The 15,599-nt window shown below is 41.5% G+C and overlaps 1 protein-coding gene and 1 pseudogene across 14 annotated transcripts in view; one reads left to right on the top strand and one right to left on the bottom strand.

The window, feature by feature from the left end:
* Atp2c1 (ATPase secretory pathway Ca2+ transporting 1) overlaps nt 1-15,599 on the top strand; it is a 121,156-nt gene that overhangs the window by 70,521 nt on the left and 35,036 nt on the right. For all 14 annotated transcript variants that reach the window (XR_005487741.2, XR_010053920.1, XR_010053923.1 and 11 more), the window contains 6 exons: nt 1,837-1,903; nt 5,399-5,523; nt 6,309-6,406; nt 8,650-8,745; nt 8,836-8,925; nt 13,373-13,477. Coding sequence is in view for 8 of the 14 variants with exons in the window: in XM_039080729.2 (XP_038936657.1) it covers nt 1,837-1,903; nt 5,399-5,523; nt 6,309-6,406; nt 8,650-8,745; nt 8,836-8,925; nt 13,373-13,477 (581 nt within the window). In the remaining 6 variants the exon portion in view is untranslated. The remainder of the gene's footprint in view (nt 1-1,836; nt 1,904-5,398; nt 5,524-6,308; nt 6,407-8,649; nt 8,746-8,835; nt 8,926-13,372; nt 13,478-15,599) is intronic.
* Nucleotides 10,705-13,377, bottom strand: Apex2-ps1 (apurinic/apyrimidinic endodeoxyribonuclease 2, pseudogene 1; annotated as a pseudogene).

Here is a 15,599-nt window from a genome sequence, read left to right as displayed (position 1 = left end):
ACCTGCTAGTCAAATGCTTACTGTAGAACACACTTTCATTTAATGTCCCACCCCTCCCCCGCCTCCCCCCCCCCCCCCCCCCCCCCGTAGCTTCAAATTTACTTTGTAGACAAAGATGTCCTTGAACTCTAGGTCTTCCTATACCTCCCAAAGGTTAGGATTGCAGGACTGTGACACTATGCCTTGCTCATTGTAACTCCTTAAAGATTATCTGCTTCACAGCAAGATACTTATGTCTGGAACTATGAATCTAGCCAAGAACCAAGGCTAAGGAGGTCTGAGGCTTAGAGTAGAACCTACTATTATTTTGCTAAATGGACACATATGAGGCTATCTTCTCAATACTTAATGCTTGTAGATGAGTGCAACTCTCACTTCAAACGAGAAGCTGTTTTTGTTTTTTTGTGTGTAAAGTATTTAATAGAGAAACTCAAACAGTAAAGTGCAGAGTAAGTGATGGGACTGCTTAGCCCTAACTGAGACATTCTAGGGACGATTGAAGAAGAGAGGGCGGAACGTTTATGAGACTCTGAAATGGCGTCTTCAGAATGTATCGGGGTCATTGTAGTCATTAATTCATAGCAACTTAGCTGCCTGAATGAGACCTATACAAGATTAAGCCAGTCACCATTCTGGTATGTAAAAGGCAAGGGGCTCACGAAGCTTCACCCCTAACTGAAGAGCTATTGACAGTCTACCAGATTGCTGTCTAGAGTCAGTTTTCATCAAGGATGTGGCCCCTCGTAGGTTGTCCATGTTCTAGTGAATGGCCCTATACCCATGTGCATAGGAACAACAGTAATTGGGTTATAAAAGAAATGAAGACTTGAGAGGGAAATACACGTGTTGCAAAGTATCTCCATTGTATATATGTGTGAAATTCTTAAAAAGCAAATAAAAATAGCAGAATGAAATGGTAATTGTTTAAGGAGAAAGCTATGTGCTTTAAACATTGTGTAGTATACAGATGATGTCAAAATTGCATGAAACTATGTAAAAGCACCTTTAAATTGAAACAAAATAATTATTCTTAAAATTACACAGTTTAAGTTAGAGTTGTATTTTTCTTACACAAAGTTAATTATCCCAGTACTGTTAATTTTAAAATCTATTATTTAATGTTTTAAAATGACATCTTTATCATCTACAAATCATATATAAATATACATTTATAATTTTAATGTAGAATTTTCCTAATTCTCCCACTGTCCTTATTATATTTCTTAGTGTTTTCAAGTCAGTAATGCAGTTTTATAGCAATCATTCTCTTGTGTAGCTTGGTTGAAACAGTCCCTGAAATGCCTCTTTCCTTGGCAGTCACTCGTCACCTTGGGAGGGAGAAAGGTAATATTCTTGCTTTTAGCTGATACACCTTGTATTCAGTTTATTTGGTCGTTGCTATTTACAGGTGCCTTTTAGTGAATTTGATAAGTTGAAGAGGATTTTAGTAAAATCTCAGTCTCTTTGAGTAGGCCTAAATATACTTTGATATGAAGTACACACTTTATGTGTGATATCTGCATATTGGTTTATGTAAAGTTTAATTACAGTGTTAAGTTTGCAAAGTTGATAGTAGATATAAGACCTATATGTTTAATAGCTCTGCCTCCAGTTTCATCCTGTGAAAATGCTGTCAGTTCTTTTAGAGAGATGACTGGGAGCACCAGAACCATTCAGGAAGCTGTGGTGACTTTAATCCTCCTGCTTACTGTAAAGCCTTCATTGTGATTCCATACATTTTTTCCTTCTCTGTCAAGAGACTTTATGTACCCCTGAGCGTGTTAATCTGTCTTTTGTAAGGTGAAAGGGAAAAATGAGTATTTGATTTTGTTCTAGGTATCATCATGTTGGTTGGCTGGTTACTAGGGAAAGACATTCTGGAAATGTTCACTATTAGTGTAAGGTAAGTGCAAATGTCTGTACATTCACACTCACTATTTCATTATGGAGGTTGGTTTTATATGGAGCTTATAAGAGTATAGTGTTCCTACTTAAATAGTTCAAAAGCCATAGCGGGTTTCTGTGTGTACATAGAGTGTACATATAGTTACAATATTTACCTCACAAAAGACATATTGAAGTAATGTCATGGGAAAATGGAAACATTTTATTTGTCAGTGGAGAAATATATTTTCCCATTTCCCCAGATAACTGGATTGTTAACTCATGTTGCATTTATATATAAGAAGGCAAGCTTTGTATGTTCAAAATTCATAGTATGAAATAGAAAACCACAGTATATTAATTTAACCATCAGTTTTCCAAAGAAAAAGAAAATCTCTAAAAATCAAGTATCTTTTGTCATCCATGAAAGAGGGAGAGGTTGTTGTAGAAAAGCATCAGAGAACAAAGAATTTCTAGAAGTGAATGATTCTGATTCCTGAAATTAAAAATTAAGTATGAAGTTTGAGAAAACAAAAACCAAAAGAAAAAAAAACCCTCAGAAATAATGAAGTAAAAGTAACAAAAATAATTTCAGGAAATATCATTTCCAAAAAAGAACCATGGAGGAAAGAGTATGAGTATCTTCTCAAGATAAAGTACAGCCCAGGCCTGTGGAGACTGAGTGACTCCATCCAACCCCAAACCAGATGGGTAAATCTGTAGAGCACAGCCCCCATGTCATTGTGAGGCTAAGGGACACGAGCCACCTACACAGAAGTGTAGCTAGGTCGTCTTAGACTTCTCGTTACCTGAGCTCTCACGACAAGTGGTAACGCTGTAAGTCAGCACTGGACAAACCACAGCTGCTGTCTGTGCGCTGAAGACACAGGGCCAGTTCACCGAGTGGTCCTCAGCAGAGCATGCAGCTGCCCACCTAGCCACACAGTGGGGAAGGTTCCAAGGTGGGGATGCCCCGGGTTCCACTTGGCCTCCTTTACCACACGATGCAGGTGTATCAAGAGTCACTGTACTCAGGGAATATGTATCTATGGCTGCTTGTAAGAGAATTATGGTTTTCTTAGTTCAGCCAAAGATTGTCAGCAAATCCCCTTCATTATATAAATGGTGTGAGCCAGCAACAAATTGGACAGTCTCAGGGTTACTAGGGAAACAGGATTAGTCAGGTGAGGAAGAGGGACATTTTATCCACTTTTCAACTCTAGCAACTTCAGATCACATTGTGAGATGGCGGAACATTGATTAGCAACAACAGAGGAAATGATTATAAATCTGTAGATTTCAGTCAATTAAAAATAGGTGCTCAGGATATTTGTGAAGGGAAGAAGAGGGGATAAGAGAGGGGATGTGAGGAAGGATAGAACTCAGCTACGTAACTCAAGGAAAGGGGATTCTGAGTAGCATCTCTCTGCAGGAGACTAGGGTGGAAAAGCTCAAATATTAAAACAAAGCAAAACAAAACAAAAAATCAGTGTATCACTAAAGGACAAATTGACTAGATTGTAAGAAATATATAGGAAGAAAAGAAATGCCTCAAAGGTATTTGTGACATGGTAAAGGAGTTAGAGCATGAGCCGGAACTTTTGAAAAGTGTGTGTTGTGGTGGGCACTGAATATGGCTTGTGGAATAAAAGTGGGGAATGTGTTTGAGGTACTGTTAGCACATGATAAGGCCAAGTTCAGTTCCCCAGTATCCCCCCACTCCTTTTTAAAACTAATTTTGTTTATGAGCACTCGTAGCATTTTATTATTTTCTCTAGGATATGTCAACATCCTAAGAAAAAATTAATAGAATAAAAATTGTGGACCCACAATATATGATGGTATATTGATTGATAAATTCATTTATTATTATTTATTGATTCATGAAGGAATTTCTAGTGGCTATAATTTCTCATTTCTTGAAATTTCTTTTACTATTTTTTTTTTCTTTTCTTTTTTTTTTTTCGGAGCTGGGGACCGAACCCAGGGCCTTACACTTGCTAGGCAAGCGCTCTACCACTGAGCTAAATCCCCAACCCTTCCTTTTACTATTTTAAGAATTAATTTAACAATTATTTCTGTATGTACCAAAAATTACTTCTTGAAAATGTAGAATGTACATGGAAGGGGAAGGTTGATGGAGTATTAAACCATCAGTATTTTACTGATTGGCGTTTGACCAGTATATCCCATTACCATGTAAGAATATAAAAGTAGTTTTGGAGATGATCTTTGTAGGGTGTTTTTTTATACTTAATTTCTGAGGCATTCATTGAACAAAGGTGAGAATTGTTGAGTTTTGTACTGTAATGGCAAAGAGGAAAATTGACAGATGACTAAACAATTACTAGACGAAAGAGAATACAGAAAACCAGGTAGAAATTCTTCGGTCTTTAAAATGGGTGAAGTTAACCGTGTAATTGAAGCATCAGGGCTATAAACTCTGAGTTGATGCATGAACGATGTGCTTCTAAGGACAAAGGAGAAAGGCCCTTTCTCCAGTTATCTTTGAAGCCAGGACTTTATCACATAATGTCTCCAATATGAGGACCTCTGTTCCTTTTTACTGAAACAGTCTGCGATGGTGTTCTTTCATTTTTAGCCATGCTCATTTTTGTTCACTTATACTGTTTATGTGAAAGTGGGAAAATGTCTGAGTATAAAGTGATACAAAGAAATTTTATGCAGATAAGGAAAAATTACCACTGTAATTGATGTTTCAAAATTCTAAGAACAGAAATATTTCACAATGATGTAAAACATGACTGTCCTTTTCCACTAAGTTTTCTGAAGTCTTGCTTGCTGATAAAACAACTATCGAAGTAGTTGATTGGCTCATGCCTGCTACCAGCTGAGGCAGCAGGATCATGGATTTGTAGCTAGCCCCGGGTAATGAAATTCTAACATACAAAGTAAAATGCGACCCCAAAACCCAAGCAAACAAACAAAACCTCAAGACTATCAAAGACACCAGGATCGTAAGACTCTGTTAGGAACGTTCTTGAAGTCTTTTTATGGTTCATTGCAGTTCCACGGTACCAGAGCATGTTCCCCAGGCCAGGTATACAGACTGTCAGAGCAAGGAATCGTCTTGAGTAACATTAAGGAAGTTCTCGTCAAGTTCTTCGTAGTCTAGTCTTCCGTATTTGTCAAGTGACTTGGGACTGAGGACTGTAAAGGCTCGTTAGATGTGGACCATAAACCACTGTGCAGTTTCCTGTATCGTAAGGGCGAGTTGCAGCACGGGAGCAGAGGATGTCATTTCACATTGCTCAGATGAGACAGAGGCAGTCAGTACATGTGTTTAATCCTTCAGGATGCCCAGTCGGCCACATAGTTTTAAATGTTGCTTGTTTTTAGCTTTTATAATCAGTCTCTAAACAGATGATGAAAAAAGTAAATTATGGTTACAGAAGTAGAACAGAATATTAATATTAGGAAATAGGATTAGGAATTATTGTTATGACAACTTTAGTGAACTTACATTTTAATACTGTGTATTTATTGCTTACAGTTTGGCTGTAGCTGCAATTCCTGAAGGTCTGCCTATTGTGGTCACAGTGACACTAGCCCTTGGTGTTATGAGAATGGTGAAGAAAAGGGCTATTGTAAAGAAATTGCCTATTGTTGAAACGCTGGGTAAGTGTTGTGAAGAGCAGAGGCAGAGAGCCACGGGGACAGACAGCCACAGGGACAGAGAACCCCTGAGTCAGAGAGCCATGGAGGCAGAGAGCCAATGTACTTTACTGTTTTTCTGTTTCTGTTATTGACAATGATGTTGGGCCCAAACAATCTAAATAGGCAATTAAAAATTCATTTCTCAGGAGGACTCTTTATACATCAATGGAGTATGTTAATGTTTAGATCGTGTTTTGGTTTGCATACTATTAATGAAGTCTTGGAGCAAAATTATTGAATTTTTTTTTTGACAGTTGTTAATTAAGGGGCTCAAAATTTCTTGCTTAGGTTGACTTTGTTTATATTAAAAAGAGTAAATATGTTCTGGTTATATTGATAGAACAATTTTATTCTTAAAATATCACAAAACTTTTAAATGCAATTTGGCTATGCAAAAATGCTTTAAATTCAATTTCTTGTTTGTAATACCTTATAAAACCCTGATTGAAGAAATTGTGTGGGTTTACATGTCAGGATCCTCCAAAATTCCTAGAAAATGTATTTTCAAAGTTCCTGGCCAAATCCAAGGGGAAGTAGCTTTATAGGAACTAAGAAAAAGTAAACATCTACATTTTGTTTCTAACTTCAGAAACTTTATGAAGAAGCAAATATAATGTAAGAAATTATAGTTACCAATGACTTGAAAAGTTCAGAGAGCTGGAACACTGTTTGCAGGTGTTTTATTTATTTTCTAAGTTAAGGTTTTCCTCTGAGTCTTGTGGTGATGCCCAGTGATTTATTTTTAGGCTGCTGTAATGTGATTTGTTCAGATAAAACTGGAACCCTGACGAAGAATGAGATGACTGTTACTCACATCCTCACTTCAGACGGCCTGCATGCTGAGGTGGGGAGCTTTCTTCTTTCTAAGGTCATCTCCCTTGTTTAGAAACTGAGTGTTTAAATGTTAACAAGCGTTTTACCTTCAGAGTCTCCCTCCTTTCCATGTGATTGTATTACTGATCTCGCATTGGGTTCACAGTTTACAAGACGCTTGGATCCCTGGTAGCTCTTGAGGGCAGCCCTTCACCCACTCATCCCCTTCTAAACTGCTGGCCTGGAGGTCTTTACAGCCAGCGTCTCTGCTGCTCGGAACATGTCTGTCACCTGGCCTTCCGATGCATCCTTTTGACTAGGCTTTCTGTAGTTCTTTCCTTTCCTGGGGAACATGGACAGGGAAGTGGGAGGAAAGTGGAAATAGAGCCCATGAAGCTGCCTGGGATTCAGACTCTGGAGACCAGCATCAGAGTGCAGACCTAACTCTGTTTATTACACAAGCTTAGATTTAGCTTTTTACACAATTAGGGTATGTTTATATATTCGTGGGCAAGTTGGGGTGCAGCAGGTGTTGTGTAGCAGAATCTGACTGGCTGCCTGTCCAAGAGACTGCAGAAGAGGGCTGAACCCCCATGGCAATCTCCGTGAGAATAGGGGAAACAGCCACAGGCCTGCCCTTGGGTTCTTTGTGCTGGCTCAGCGGTTTGCTGGGAGCCACCTCAGAGCCACTGTGTGTAGTGGATCAGGACTCACGGAGTTGCAGGTACCTGTGGTACCTCCCTCTGCGTCCCCCTTCTTCCCTCCTTCCTCTACCAGGCTCATCTCCATGCCCTCCAGGTTCCCACACTCCCTGTACTTGGAGAACCTTTCATGGAAATGCAGCAGCAGTCACCCCTACGTTAAGATAGTTCAGTGGTCCTCCGCTGCACCGAGGATTCTGAAGCTCTGTGCAGCCTCTTACTTCCGTCTTCAGCCTTAGCTACCTCCCTCCCCCTCGTTTATGTGGTTATGAAATATACTAGTTTCCTAGTTCTCCCTGTGTGGCCCGTGTTGCTGGCCTCCTGTGTAGAATAGATAGCTGAGCGCCTCCTCACGTCTTCAGGAGAGCCTTACTGAGAGCTGTCGCTAGGGTACATGGTGGGTTTTTGTTTCGCATTCCAGTCCTTATCCTATCTAAACATTTCTTCCCTCCTTCCTATCAAGTGATGAGTTATTAGGAGCAGGGACTGTGTTGACCATCCCAGGGCTACCCGTGTCAGGTAAACACCGGACACGCTCATTCCTGATAGTCTCTTTAAGAAGGTGAAGGAAGGCTAGGTCTAGGTCCTCCCAATCTTTGCAGACTCTCTGATTAGAATGTTCTTATATTAGTTATGAAGGGCACTGAATTTAAAAATTTGTAGATGATTCATCAGTGAAAACAAACATTCAAGAGATTGGCAGAAGTTTATACTAGAGTTTGTTTAGGTCAGTTTTACAAAGTCCTTAATTACTAGGTTTGATCAAGGATACCTAATGCTGTTGTGTGATCTGATTTCAGAAGGGTACTTGGGAGTTACCTATGCTTGTATATATGGTGGACAGGATATAAGTTTCTTTTCAGGGTCCCATCATTTTGTGTTAAACATTAATAACTTCTCAGTTTTTTTCTTCTTCTTTTTTTTTTTTCTTTTAATCTTTTTTTTTCGGAGCTGGGGACCGAACCCAGGGCCTTGCGCTTGCTAGGCAAGTGCTCTACCACTGAGCTAAATCTCCAACCCCGTTTTTTCTTCTTCTAAAGTTATCATTTAATTGTGATAGTAGTTTAGCTACATTCCGGCATGTACTGTGCTGTTAGAGCAGGCCGTCAGTTCCAGGGTACTGTGCTGTTAGAGCAGGCCGTCAGTCCCAGGGTGAGCTTTTCCCTGGCCTTAAGACTGTTTGCCTGAACACCGAGTTCCAGCTACGACATGTACTCGGGTCTGTGTCAGAGACTAGACATGGTAGTAGTGGGTTTCAGGGTTTTTCTCAAGCTGTACTGTACTGTTATGACATTAAGCTCACTTATGTAGAGAGATTTTTCATGGTTTTCTTGTTTTTCTGTAATGTATTTTTGAACAGACAAAAATACCATTTTAGGTAAATTAGTATCCTAAATAAAATTTCTGGTCTTCTAATAAAAATGACCAGTTTTAGATATGTTTTGTTGTTAAGCATTTGTATTAGCAGCAGCATGCCTGGAAAGTGGCACGAATGTAGCTTAGGGTTCTGTTTGACTGCCATCAAGTCTTACTACGATACTCTTTGTTACTAATCCCACTTCATGTTCCTCAGGTTACTGGAGTTGGCTACAATCAGTTTGGTGAAGTGATTGTTGATGGTGATGTTGTTCATGGATTCTATAACCCAGCTGTTAGCAGAATTGTTGAGGTAAAGTTATATTGTCCAAAAAGTTAACTTGCTTCATAATGACTGAAGCTAGAGTGATAGGTTTTTATGGTTCCTATGCATTTCTTCTAGGCGGGCTGTGTGTGCAACGATGCTGTCATTAGGAACAACACTCTGATGGGAAAGCCAACTGAAGGAGCCTTAATCGCTCTCGCGATGAAGGTATGCGTTTCGTGTCCTTGGCATGTGGGCTTTTATCCTGCCAGCAGAATCTGAGGCCTTTCAGATTCATCATTACCGTGTTGTTAGGGATTCAGTAAGACTCCTGTCTCCATTGTCTTTAACTGGCACTGGAGATCAGTTAAATGTGCAGAATAGAACAGTTTCAGTGTAACTTACTTTTCACTGCAAGGTATGTTGCTGTTAAATACTTGTAAATAAGTAAAAGATAATATTCTGAAATACTTTTGTATCTTTATGTTAGTAAAAGATAAGATCCTTTTCATGAACAGAACTTAATGCACTTATAGGGAATGCTTTTTCCCTTCCAATCTTTTCCTTTTACCCATTTCTCAAAGTCAGTGTTATTAAATCTGTGTTTGGGAGAGAGGAAGTACTCTTCTTGTAATCTGTTCAGATTGAGCCTACGTCTTAAATTTACATTTATTTCGGTGAGAAACCTGCTATTTACATAACAGAAACAACTCCAACTTTTAAAAATGGTTTGATAAAGCACTGAAATTTGAATGAAGCAGGATTCTTCTGGGTCTTAGTTAGGGTTTTATTGCTGTGAACAGACACCATGACCAAGGCAACTCTTAGTACAGGAACAACATTTAATTGGGGCTGGCTTACAGGTTCAGAGGTTTAGTCTGTTATCAAGACAGGTGCTTGGCAGTGTGCAGTCAGGCATGGTGCAGGAAGAGCTAAGAGTTCTACATCTTCATTTGAAGGCTGCTAGCAGAATACTGGCTTCCAGGCAGCTAGGATGAGGGTCTTGAAGCCCACACCCACAGTGACACACTACTCCATAGGGCCATACCTTCTAATAGTGTCCTGGGCCGAGCATATGCAACCATCACATTCTGTATTCGATTACTGGAAGTGAGAGCCAGCGTGCAGTTGCAGTTACTGGAGTACTGAATTCAGAAGAAGATGAGCACTGGGTTTACTTAGCCACTCACTTGTTCCTTTTTATGTATGGAATAGAGATTGAACCCAGGGTCTTCCCTATGCCAGACAAGCACTAACTGCCCACTAGTTTTAGACTATATATGTTTTCTCTATAGAAAGCTGCATTTCTCTGTCATCTGGCCTTATAACTAAAAAACATGTACAGCTTTTATAAGAATAATAAAAACACGAATCAAGTATCAGATAGTTTCCTGTGTTTCTGTTTAACATGCTACTAGCTTCCTCCTAGAGGCATTAATACTGCTATCCTTGGAACAGAGGAAAGGCAGAGCAAGTGTCTGAGGCTGGAGACTTGACTTTAAAGGACAGAAAGGGCTTAGTGAGCATAGGAAGGTGCTAGACTGAAAGCAGGAAGGAATAAATGGGTGTAGACTGAGTGGGTCAAGACTGATCATCTGGCTACTATGGAAGGAGTGAACGGTGTTTGGGTAAAGAGGGAATTGCTGCATAAACTGTATTTGATGGATATGTGAGTGCCAAGAGAACTCTGAACATATTTCTGAAGAAAACAGATGCTAATAACATGGACTTTTTAATAGTCCTAAAATACATTTGAATATTTGCAATAAGAGGCAAAGGAATCAAAGATTGGAGTGAGAACAACTGTATGACATTAGTAGTTATGATTTGTAGTGTGGTGGGTGTTATGTAACAATTTCTAGGACCTAGGGAGACATACAACGAACGCTTGGGTACATGTGCTCACATAGATAGGCAGGCACACATGCACATGTGCATACAAGTGCAATCTCATCCGAGACAGGGAATCCATGACAGACTAAACTACAGATAATCCGAAAGTCCAGCTTGGTGAAGCAATGAGTTTTATTGGGGTTACTTATAGAAATACAGGAGAATTACTTATGGGATCAGAAGTGACCCAAAGATAGCTGCATTGCCAAGGCCCACCCCAGCATGCATGACAGAGCACAAAAGCTGGGAAACCTGAAGCACTTTGCACAGCCTAGAGGCAGTTAAACAGGCTGGAGAGTGACCTTTTCAAGTGCCTCTGATCTAAACTTTTTCTGGGTAGCTCAGTTGATTTCTGCTTCTTCTAGGCAATTGCCTGGTTTCAGTCATCTTTGAGTTTGATTTGTCTGGGTGTGGTCTGAGCAGTTTTCATTGCTTAGTCTGAGAGGAGAGGCTTAGTGAATCTGATCAGTTTCAGGGGCCTGCTCTTTTGACTTGTACACTTTCCCTGAGGGATGGCGTGTTTCGGTCTGATACGAAGTGTTACATAATAGTGGACTAAGGGCTTGGGGTGAAGATGGTAGCAACAGACAAGAGAGACCCCAGATGCTCATAGGTTAAGGGTTAAATAGATTTTTTTTTGAAAAAAAATGTGAACTTTATTTTTGCCCCAGCAAGGGCAGGAAGGGTTTACCTTAGTTCCCTGTTCCTACATGTACAAAGAGGAAGAAACAGAGATGTGAGAATGGAAGCGGCATTAGGGGAAGAAGGGAAGGAAGGGAGTGAACCAAGAGAAGAGAAAGCAAAGGAAGAGGAAGCCTCGCGAGAAGGCACCTCAGAGGCAGGGACCTGGCATCCAACCCTGTGTATGGGGTGAACATGCAGACACCCCTCTGCCTCAGTCTGTTCAGCTGGGCTACTCCAGAGGAAGAAGTCAGAGCGGGAGGAGGGGTCACTGGGAGGACCTCAGGGTCTAGCAGGCATGTAGAAATGGCGGCCAAAGTTGGTTCCTGCTTTTTTCAACAGTATGCATTACACATGGCTCCCTGTGGCCCACTCAGCATAGACTTCCAGAAGGCCGTCCTTACTTCCTTCTCATCTTTGGTTCTTTTCTTTTACCACTGTGGCTATTGTCACCTCTTCTGTAGTCTTTGCGGTTGTAAGAGGGCTCACCAGAGGCAGGGTAGGCAGTCCCACATCAGGAGTCTGGGAAAGGTTAGAGGAAGGCTGGAGGTAACTCATCAGGCTTTTCTGGTTTCTTTTGGGACCACCTCAACTTCTCCGAAGCCTGGTTGAATGTATGCAGGCTTTGCTTGGCTCTTTCTGTGCCTGGATTTGATGACTGGGCTGCAGGACTGACTGTTCCTGTACAGGTTCTTGCTTAAGAGGAACTAGGAAGCGAAGAATCTTGATCTGGGTACCTGCAAACTCAGGGAGGAAGCAGGTACACAGAGCTGGGCACTGTTTTGCTGGCACACAGGATACATTTAAGACAGCTCCCACAGGGAGTAGTCAGAGCCCATCACTTCAGGGAGTAGGAAGGAGGCCTGGAAGGTATCTATGACCAAGCTCCTCTCTCCCAGGACATAATCAAGCCGAGAGCCATAGCTGAGATGGCGAGCCCCACTGAGCAGCAGGTGAAAGCCCTCTGCTGTTTTGGATGGAAGTAGCGGAAACTCCATGCAGTGCCCTATGTGGGTCCAGCCTCATTCCCTGGGTTACTGAGCAAGCCATCCATCCACTTACGCCCTGGCTCCTCTTCAGAGCACTCCTGACTACTGGCATCACAGTGTCATTGGGTCGGTGGCTGTATTCAGGTCCCCCAGGATTATCACATGACTGCCAGCTGCCAGGAGCGCTTCTGCAGCAGGTAATAGAAGCGCATCTTAAAGGTCAGCTGCTCAGGCTTCCCAGGATCTGCGTGAGGGCGGTACACATTGATCAGAGTCAAGGTCTTCTCCTTCCCTTCCAATGTGCGGATCTTGTGCTGTGTTAGGAGGGCGCAGCCCTCACTATCCAGAACCTGGAGTTCCTCTTTCGTGAACTCATCCATATTTCCATAGCAACCAACATCTTCATTTAGGGTAGCAAGCACACCACTTAGGCCTTCTTCAGCAGCTACTGGGGTAGCACTGTCCTTACAAAAGGTAGCCACACCAGAATAGCCACTACGGCTGTGGCTGAAGCTGAACTAGGAGTTATAACCCTCAACTATAGCCAGGGCTCTGTCAGCACATGTCTGTTTACTTTGATCTCCTGGAGACAGACAATATCAGCATCCAGCGCATCCAAAACGCGTCACCAGCGGGACAGTTGCTCGGTTCCCGCTACTCAAGCCCTTACATGGGACTCCAGATCCCATTGATGTTCCAGCTTACCACATGGTGCATTTTAGTAAACTACCGATTGCCAAAGGAAGCTTGGCGGGCAAAGGCCTTAAATAGACTTCTTGATTAGAAATGTTCATCTTCAGTATTGGTCAGGCACTTTTACTTATTGTATATTGTTTTCTCCCAGAATTTGAGCTGGCAGAGAGGTTACAGTAGCCTGTGTGGAAGCTGGAGTATATAGTCTGGTCCATCTGTGTAACCAGGCCTTCATGGTCAGATTCAGTGCTGCTCTTTGCAGGAAATGCTGTCTGTATAAATAGAACATTATTGTTCTTTCTCTAATTCGAGGACAAGGATCCAGTTATTTTAACTTGTTGTAAGTTGTGATTTACATTCCTTGTTAAGGGGAAAAATAGATGCGTTAGAATAATTTTATTTTTGTTTTGGTCTTACAGATGGGTCTTGATGGACTGCAACAAGACTATATCAGAAAAGCTGAATACCCTTTTAGTTCTGAGCAGAAATGGATGGCTGTTAAGTGTGTGCACCGAACACAGCAGGTATTCCTCAAAAATATTTATACATGACTAGCACTGGGGAGGCTGAAGCTGGATTGTTATAGATTTGAAGTTGGCTATACAGTGCATTCCAGGTTAGCCCGGCTATAGGGTTGAGGCTCTCTCTCATACCTACTTCAAAATAATAAAAATACATCTAATATGTCTAATGTCAGCTTAAGTGACAATTTTATTTTTTAATCTACTGTTGTTTTAGAAAACAAAAACCCCAGGCATTTAATTGTACCAGTGAAGATTTAGGAGCCAGAGGCTGGGGTGAAAACCTGCGAGCTCTGAGAGGCAGAAAAGCACCAGCTGACCTTATTTTACTGACATCCCAGAAGGAAAAGCTCTTTCTCTTTTCCCACACTGTCTTAAAGATTCTTCAACTCAAAGATCCCCCTTTCATCTACTGTGTTCACTCCCTGTGACTGGGTACTTGCTCTGCCTCTTGACCTAGGGTTGACTGTATTTATCTCTTGGATGAAGATGTGCTGGGGTTGAGCCAGCCCACAAGGGATCTTTTAGTAAATAACACGATCTTGGGTACAGCATGATCAGTGTCCCGTGACAATCTGCCATTAGATTAATAAATTACTGTATCTAATAGAACCTACTACCTTAAAGAAGTGGTTCTCAACCAGTGAGTCGAGACCCCTGCTGGCTCGTATATCAGATATCCTGTATAACATGTTTACATTACAGTTCATAACAGCAAAATTACAGTTATGAAGTATCTATGAAAATTATTTTATGGTTGGTTTACCACAACGTGAGGGTCACAGCATTGGGATGGTTGAGGACCGCTGGTTTAGAGCATGACAATCACAGTGAACTTAAGTCTTTATTATGAAACTCTATTGAAATTGTATACTGAAGTATTTAGTCTTGTTTGTGACCTGACAGCTTTAGTGGGTTACAGCATGGTTCTAGGTATAGAGAGCTTTTGATACTGGGTTCTCTTGGTACGATTTTCTTCTCACTGAGAGTTCACTATAGGTTGCTGTTGATTTTGTTTTTGGATTGCTCTTCACGGACTGTCTTATCCTTAAGAATAAGTAGGACCACATTAACTATGGGATGCTTCTCTGAATTTTCCAACCTGAAGACTTCCTGCAAGAGGAAAGCAACCAATGGGATTAATAGATGAACTTAAGCACACAAATGAGACTCTGGGTATGGAGGGGAGGTCACCCTGACAGATTAGGCAGACTTGCTAATTTAAAAACAACTGGAATGGCTGTTAACTTCTTTCCTTCCTTCCTTCCTTCCTTCCTTCCTTCCTTCCTTCCTTCCTTCTTTCTTTCTTCCTTCCTTCCTTCCTTCCTTCCTTCCTTTCTTTCTTTTATAGGAGTCTTTTGAGCATGCCTGTTTAAATACTTACTTTAATCTCTGGAATAAAAGATAAAACCCTTAAGTACTTTTAAAGGCAGGTAGTAAGACTGGCAAAAATGGGAGGGGAGGTTGAGAGTCTGAATGAGAAGTTAGCAGTGACCTTCCTCCCAAATGCCTCTCTCTCTTTAGTTAAGCCCACAGTATTCCATAATCCCTGTGCAGTGTAGGAGTCTGACCAGAGGACAGCAGAGGAGCCCTGGCGGGCTCAGCTCTGGAAGCTGGCTGCTCTCCTGAGTGTGTGCCCCGGCCCTGCCTTGGGATATTGGGGAGTTGAGGAACAGCCCTCTGGTCTTTTCAATAGCAAGGACAAAAGCTTTCCTACTCTTGGACTTTCCTTACTCTCTTGTAGCAGATCCACCCCCAGTGCCCAGGGAGCTGCTGCTTCTTTGGTTGTGGGCCTAAACAGATAGAGTTACTGATGACTGGTGGAAGTGTTTAGTATAAAGGCGCAGACTGAACTAGCAGACACAGGCTCTGAGAAACAAAGTTAGTGCTGAATGCTGAAGGAGATTCCTGAAGAGCATGAGAAGTGCTGGTAAAAGTCTTAAGTAGATTGCTAGTTGATAACTAAGGACTGGGCCAGAAATAGAGTAGGATGTGAGAAGTTGCCAGTAGAGGACACAGAAAGATCAGAAATGAGGGCTGGAGATGGAGGACACATGTAACAGTGGGAATAGCATAGGGAGGGCAGGAAGTATGATTGATTGTCCCAGGCATGATCTCGCCTTTA

This window comes from Rattus norvegicus, chromosome 8 (assembly GCF_036323735.1).
Source record: "Rattus norvegicus strain BN/NHsdMcwi chromosome 8, GRCr8, whole genome shotgun sequence".
In the NCBI taxonomy this organism is placed as follows: Eukaryota; Metazoa; Chordata; class Mammalia; order Rodentia; family Muridae; genus Rattus; species Rattus norvegicus.
The sequence above is the reverse complement of the archived record's forward strand: the minus strand, read 5'-3'. Positions and strand labels throughout refer to the sequence as shown.